The sequence below is a fragment of the Silene latifolia genome, chromosome Y (genome assembly GCF_048544455.1).
Source record: "Silene latifolia isolate original U9 population chromosome Y, ASM4854445v1, whole genome shotgun sequence".
Classification (NCBI taxonomy): Eukaryota; Viridiplantae; Streptophyta; class Magnoliopsida; order Caryophyllales; family Caryophyllaceae; genus Silene; species Silene latifolia.
Genome location: NC_133538.1, coordinates 43,424,757 through 43,432,029, shown reverse-complemented (window position 1 = coordinate 43,432,029; position 7,273 = coordinate 43,424,757). Strand labels below are relative to the sequence as shown.

The 7,273-nt window shown below is 38.3% G+C and overlaps 1 protein-coding gene across 1 annotated transcript; it reads right to left on the bottom strand.

Moving 5' to 3' along the window:
• Window positions 1-5,864: 5,864 nt before the first annotated feature.
• On the bottom strand, window positions 5,865-6,770 carry LOC141627950 (uncharacterized). Its single transcript, XM_074441144.1, has 2 exons — window positions 6,203-6,770; window positions 5,865-6,145 (listed from the first exon to the last, which is right to left on the bottom strand). Exons 1-2 carry the CDS (start codon window positions 6,768-6,770, stop codon window positions 5,865-5,867), a joined length of 849 nt encoding a protein of 282 aa, XP_074297245.1.
• Window positions 6,771-7,273: the final 503 nt, after the last annotated feature.

Here is a 7,273-nt window from a genome sequence, read left to right as displayed (position 1 = left end):
TACTATCGCACCACCACCACCGGCCACCGTTCTTGATAGGCTATCACACACCTAACAAAGATACCCTAAACTCGACTAACAAATAAATGTAGTAAGGTAGGGGTCGAACACAAGGGACGGGAATTGCGCTATGAAATTGCTATGAATAGAAATCTATCAAGGTCGATTCAATTGGTTGGTTGGTTTAGTTTGATAATTTGCAAATAAATGATGTAAATATAATATGATAAATAAGTCTAGTGGAGTCGGGTCACACATGCAAGTACGTAATTTATCATGCCAAAACTAGGAATTCTTAATAACAACAATTGTTTAGGTCTCATGACAACCACCTCTCGGCTTTATTGTCAACCATAGATTGGGTCCTAGAGAACTCTCGTTATGACTAGGTCGTTCTACTAACACATGTTTAGTCTATTCTAATTCCGTGCCTCTCGACTTATAGAATGAATTAACAAACTTAATCAATGATTATGGCCACTAAACAAAGATTAATCAAAACGATGCAAACATGTGATAGAAATAATTTATTGATATTATAGCATCCTAATTGTAACAATTACAAGAACTATTTTTACATGTCTTCCATAATCCCTAGACATATGAAACTACTCACTCATGATGGAAATAAAACTAATAACAATGTATGAAATGATAAACATGATTATATTGGAAATATAACTAAATGAAATTATAAGAACTAGAATTATACTAAGTGATGATAACATAAATAAAATAACTAATATGATAACAAATGATTAGTGAAATAATTATGATGAGAAATGTAATATCGAATACTAATGATAAACTAGTGATGATAATAACTTGATAATAATATGAAAAACAAACTAATAATGCTATGCTAATAATAAAAATGTAAGCTATGAAATAACAATGACGAAGAACGATTTAACGAAATAAACAAGAATCGAAATTATCATAAAAAGAGAACTGGAACTTGAACAATAAGAACACAATATGAAACCCAAATAACTTGAATAAGAACTTGTATTATAAAGAACCAAATGCTTAATGTAAATTGTTTAACAAAAGGAAATGCTTAACAATATGTAAACTAATATGAAACTTAAGAGAATTTGTGTTTCTAAGAGCATACTAGAGTGTAAAAAAGATGTAAAAGATATATCCCCTAATGACGGATTAAGGCCCCTATTTATAGTAAAATAGAGGCATAACGTAAAGTTCATCGGGCAAGGCAGCCCCGATCGGGGTCGTAGGAATCCGGCTATTTTTCTTTAAACTCTTGATTAAATGCCAAGGGGATCCAATGCCTACAATTAATGCCTCTTAATTCACCCGGTTAATTGCATATTTGGGCATCCTAAGAGCATCTCCAAGCTTGACTTTTCCACTTGCTTGACTTGGACATTTGCTTGGGTCAAATTCATTTCTTCACTTGTTCATCAACCCAAGCCCCATTTCTTCACGCTCGGGATTCTTTTACTTAGTTTTCTCCAAAATCCCTTCCTTGGTCATGCTTAGTCTTTTTAGCCTCATGAACTCATGTGCTTGCTACTTTGACGGGAAGAAGCTACTAAAAGCATAATTTCCTACAACACACAATGAAAACAAACAAACACAACTAGAACACGGAATTAGCTCATTAAATCACTAACATTAGTGCAAATGACATGCATAATAGAGCTAAAATAGGGGGTAAAATCATATATAAAATGGGCACTTCAAACTCCTCCAAGCTAAACTCTTGCTTGTTCTCAAGCAAGAAAATATATCCCATCAATTGCAATATCCTAAAACAAGCTAAAGCATAATGATTCAAAACCCGAAACAGCATGGGCATAAGGATACTGCAAAAACATGGATGAGATTTATATGACGGCGTAGCATGAATGACTTCTAATGAACTTTTCGGCCCTTGCATGATCTTTATGGCTTTGGACTCTTACGATTCACTCAATATTCTTTATATGTGAAAGGATTTTTATTTGAGTACCACTCACCTATCCTCGACTCATGAGAGTGTGCCTGTTATCTAATGTGGTAAACATTTCAAATCACAAGTCAAAAATAATCAAAATGCAAGCAAGTAAAAGAAGCCAATGGGAAGAAGAAGGCAATTTGTAATGGGTAAGAAAGGGGAACATATGAATTATGGTTATGTGGAGCTAAGTCAAGCTAGCAACAACCAAGTGCAAGGATGCTCAATCCCAAAACTATACCCTAAATTTTAATGCAAAACATAAGAATACTCTCCAAAAGATAATAATAAAACATGAGAATTTTCTTAACTTTACTTCTTCTTCTTCATTTTCTCAATACAATTCATGCTTCTTTTTTTCTCTTTCCATTTCATTCATTTTTTTTTTCATTCTTTTTCCACTTCTTTTTCTTTCATCATTTTTTCCATTGTTTTTTTTTTCACAACTTCTTTTTCACTTCTTTCTTTCATTAACCAATTCCAGAAAATAGCAAATCTGGCATAACCAAGCTCACAAAGACCAAAATATAAGCATATCCCAAATGAGCACCCTAACACCAATGGCATAGCTACTAGCTTAACAAGGTAGGTAAGTTTATAATGTAGCTAGATAAATGTAAACATGTGTAAGGAGGGGGCTAAAAATGGGCAACAAAGTCTATGTGAATGTCTTCAAATGTAATATGTTTTATCTAGATTCTGCGCAGGGCTGAATCAGGTCAGGGTAGAGAGTTAGTAGGGTTAACTAGCTCGTTTATCTTGTATATGGCTGCAGGGCAGGCTTAATAAAGTGCAAATAAAAGAAAATAAAGAGAACAGATAAGGCAATTATTTTTATACGTGGAAAACCCTTGAATGGGATAAAACCACGGGCACCAAGCCAGGAGAGGTTTCACTATAATATTTAGGAGAATAATTATATGTTAAGCTTAAACAATGTATTTTTGTTCTAAGTGTTGTAATAATAAGGCTTGTAAGCTTTTCTTTTATGATAGTGCGTGATAGGATGTGTCTTCAAATGAACTTCAGCTTCTCTTATATAGCAATCTTCATGTTACCGCAAGATCTTCTCCTTTAATGACATAATATTTTCCATTAATGACTCCCTTGATTGCTATCTTGAACGTGCCTAAATAGCCGGATAAATGCTCCATGATTATGACTAACTATTCTACTTTAATGCTAATATAATTACCATAATTATATGATAATTACTTCATATATTCCTTGCTGACTTGGTCAACTGATGTCTCTGTGTTTGACCGTTGTCCTCTCCTATCGGGTGCCTAGCCTGAATTATCTTTAAGCTTCTATCCTGAACGTCAGGCCAGGGCATAATCATACCCTGTATTTAGCCAAGGCTGGCCAAAGCATCAGCCTGGGTATTCAGGTCTCTTGTTATTTGCTCATTGTCAAATGAAATGAATTTATTGCAAAGTTTTTTAGCATATTCCAAATATAAAATCAGTTTTTCATCCTTTGCCGTATAAATTCCTTTTATTTGATTTACAATTAGAAGTGAATTAGTTTTTACCTTTAAGTTTTGAACACCGAGGTCTAGACATACCTTGAGTCATGCTATGAGGGCTTCATATTTAGCCTCATTGTTAGTAGCTTTGAATTCACAACTCACAGCCTGGGCTATAGTGTCCCCTTATGACGATTTTAACACTAATCCTAATCTAGTACCTTTTACATTGGACGCGTCATCGGTGAACAAGGTCCACTGCTGGTCTGAGATTTTATTTTCTAATTGATTGACTTCTTTGGTAAGGTCTGATTCTAGGTTAGGGCTGAAATCAGCCACGAAGTCTGCTAAGGCCTGTGATTTGATCGTCGTTCTGGGTTTGAAGGTGATATCATAGGTGCTAAGCTGGACTGACCATTTGGCCATCCTACCTAATAGTTCAGGCTTGCATAGGACAGCTTTTATGGGTAGGTTGGTCTTAAATATTATGGGGTGAGACTCGAAATAAGGACGCAACTTGTCACATGACATGATCAAAGCTAAAACATACTTTTTAAGTAAATCATACCTCATTTCTGCATCTAGTAGGCTCTTACTTACGTAGTAGACAAGGTGTTGCTGGCCTTCTAATTCCTTTACCAGGATTGCACTTACCGCGGCTTCAGTGATGGAGAGGTATACTGACAGGGGTTCCCCTTTTTCTGGCTTGGCCAGTAAAGGTGGAGATGAGAGATATAATTTTAAATCTTGAAAGGCTTATTCATGTCCAGGGGTCCATTGGAACTGCTTATTTTTTCTGAGTAGGTTGTAAAAAGTTTTACACCTTTCAGATGATCTGGATATGAACTTGTTCAAGGCTGCTACTCTCTTTGTCAATTTTTGAATATCCTTGACAGATTTGGGTGACTGTAACTCTAGAATAGCCTTGATCTGTTCAGGGCTGGCTTCTATGCCTCTTTTGGTCACCATATAACCTAGGAATTTCCCTATGGAAACTCAAAAGTGGTATTTTGCAGGGTTGAGCTTCATGTTATATTTTTCTGGTATTTGAAATGCTTGCTCCAAGTGCTTCACATGGTCTTGTGCATTCTTGGATTTTACTACCATGTCGTCAATGTAGACCTCCATGGTGTCCCCTATTTGCTCCTTGAACATCATGTTGATCAGGCGCTGGTACATTGCCCCTACATTCTTTAGACCGAATGGCATGGCAGTGTAACAATATATGCCCTGGTCAGTAATAAATGCAGTACTCTCCTGGTCAGCAGGATACATCTTTATCTGATTGAATCCAATGAAAGCATCCATGAACGTCAGCATTTCGTGTCCTGCCGTTGCATCTACCATAACATCAATGTGTGAGAGAGGGAATGGATATTTTGGGCATGCCTTGCTTAAGTAAGTGTAATCTACACAGACTCTCCATTTGCTGTTCTTTTTTTGCACGACCACTACGTTTGTCAGCCACTCAGGGTACATTACTTCTTTGATCATACCCATGTCAAGGAGTTTGTCTACTTCTTCATTGATAATGGCGTTTCTTTCTGGTGCAAATTTTCGTCTTTTCTGTTGCACAGGCTTGAAAGATGTGTCAATATTAAGTTTATGAGTGATAACATCAGCACTAATTCCAGTCATATCAAAGTGAGACCAAGAAAAACAGGAAGATTTGTTTATAAGACAACTTACTAATTCCAGCCTGACTGAATCAGGGGCATCAGAGACAACTAGAACATACATGTGAGGGTACTCAGGGTTGAGGATTACCTGGTCTGTTTCCATCTTAGGTGGCGCTACATAAGTGCTCCTGATAGGGTACGATAATTGCTATGCAAGGGACTTACCTGCATTGGAAGGCTTTAGAGCCTTAATGTAGCATTTTTGGGCTGACTTATGCTCACCTTTAATAGTTGCTACTCCCCAATATGTTGGTATCTTGATGCATTGGTGATAGGTTGATGGGACAGCCTTGATATTGTGAATCCAAGGTCTACCTAGGATGACATTGTACGAGGACAGGCAGTCCAGGACTCCAAACCTTTCGTAGGATGGGACGCCTTCAACATAAGTAGGAAGGTAGATCTCTCCCAAGGTGCTTTTTGTCTCGCAACTGAACCCTACCAAGACACTGAACTTCTTGGTGATTTGATCCTTTTTTATTTTCATGGCTTTGAGCACGTCTAGCATGATCAGGTTTACTGAGCTGCCTCCATCTACTAAGATCCTTCTTTGATTGGCGGTTCCAATTTTCATGGAAATTACCAGGCCATCATGATGGACGTCAGGGATACCTACCAAGTCACAATCGCTGAATGTGATAGATGGGATGTTGTCAGGCTTGTAGGGTGAATTAGTTTGAGGCGTCCTAGCTATTTTCTTTACTGCTGAACTGATCAGGCCGCAAATCTCTAATCCACCATTTATAAATTTCACTTCCTAGAGTAGCGGTGGTGGAGGGAGATTGCGTTCCTGCTTCTGCTCCTGGTTATTTTTGCCGATTTCTTCAATCCTGCCCCTGGCTTTGATCAGGTCTTTGAGGTATCCAGCTTTCAACATGTAGGCTACTTCCTTTCTGAGGGTGAAGCAGTCTTCTGTTTTGATTCCCATATCCATGTGAAACTCGCACCATTTAGTATGGTCCTTCCTTGGATTTGGGCTGTCCGACTTCCTGGGCCACCTGACTACTGGCCCCATGTTATCCAGTCGTTTGATCAAACCTGCAATGTCAACACAGAAGTTATGTTCAGATATAGGTGGATGAATTTTAGTCTTACCTTGATGTTCTTGTGTCAGGTTGGCTTCTGATTGATCAGGCCTGGTATATGGACCACTCCTGTAGTTGTTGCTTCTGCCGCCACTTTTTTTGTTTGGCTTGTCATAGTCTTTTGGATTGCAGGACCCTCTAAACTTGTAACTCTTGTCCTCTTCTAGCCTGATATAGGCAAGCGTCTTTGCCTGAACGTCTTCGAAGGAGTGATAGGGATACTTGGTTAATTCCACATATAGATCGCTGTTGGGTAGCAATCCCTGCCTGAATGCTTCCATTGCCGTGCCGATGTCACACCTGGGTATTGATAATTTTTCCTTGTTGAACCTAGTAAGGAAGCTTCTGAGGCTCTCATCTTTAATCTGGGTAATCCTGTATAGATCATTGGAATGTTTTTCCAGTTCCTTGCTGCTAGCGAACTGTTGATTGAATATATTGACCAAGTCAGCAAAGGACTTGATGCTTCCATTTGGCAGGTTAATGTACCATTGCACTGCAGGACCAGTCAGGGTAGTTCTGAATCCCTTCCACATGCAAACCTGCCTAAACTCAGTGTGGATAAAGGCAACCAACATTTTATATTTGTAGAAGGCTACATGGTTTTATGGATCCGAGGTTCCATCATAGGTTCTTATAGATGGAATCACGAATTTATTGGGAAGATCTACTCTAGCTATCTCGTCTATGAAGGGTGAGTCAGCATAACTCTCTAGGCAGCTTCTTCCATGCTGGAAGGGACTACGAGTATTTTTTCGAATTTTTCATTGAGTTTCTTGATCTCCTGGACTATTGCCATCATGACGGCTGCTCCTATTTCGCTAGGCTTCTCGTTGTCATACTTGGGAGTGTCATCATCATCAATATTGATTGCTTTTTTAGCACCACTTAGACTCCCAAGGTTCGAGAAATAGAAGTGCGTGATAATGATGAGAATGAAGTTCCTGGATGGATCTTGGAGCTTGATCCTTTGGATTTTTCCAATTTCTGTTTCAAGGCTGATTCAAATTCTTTCAATTGTTGGATTTCAACCTCGGACTGGGCCACTTTCTGCAATGCAGCAGCCAAACGCAATAAAACC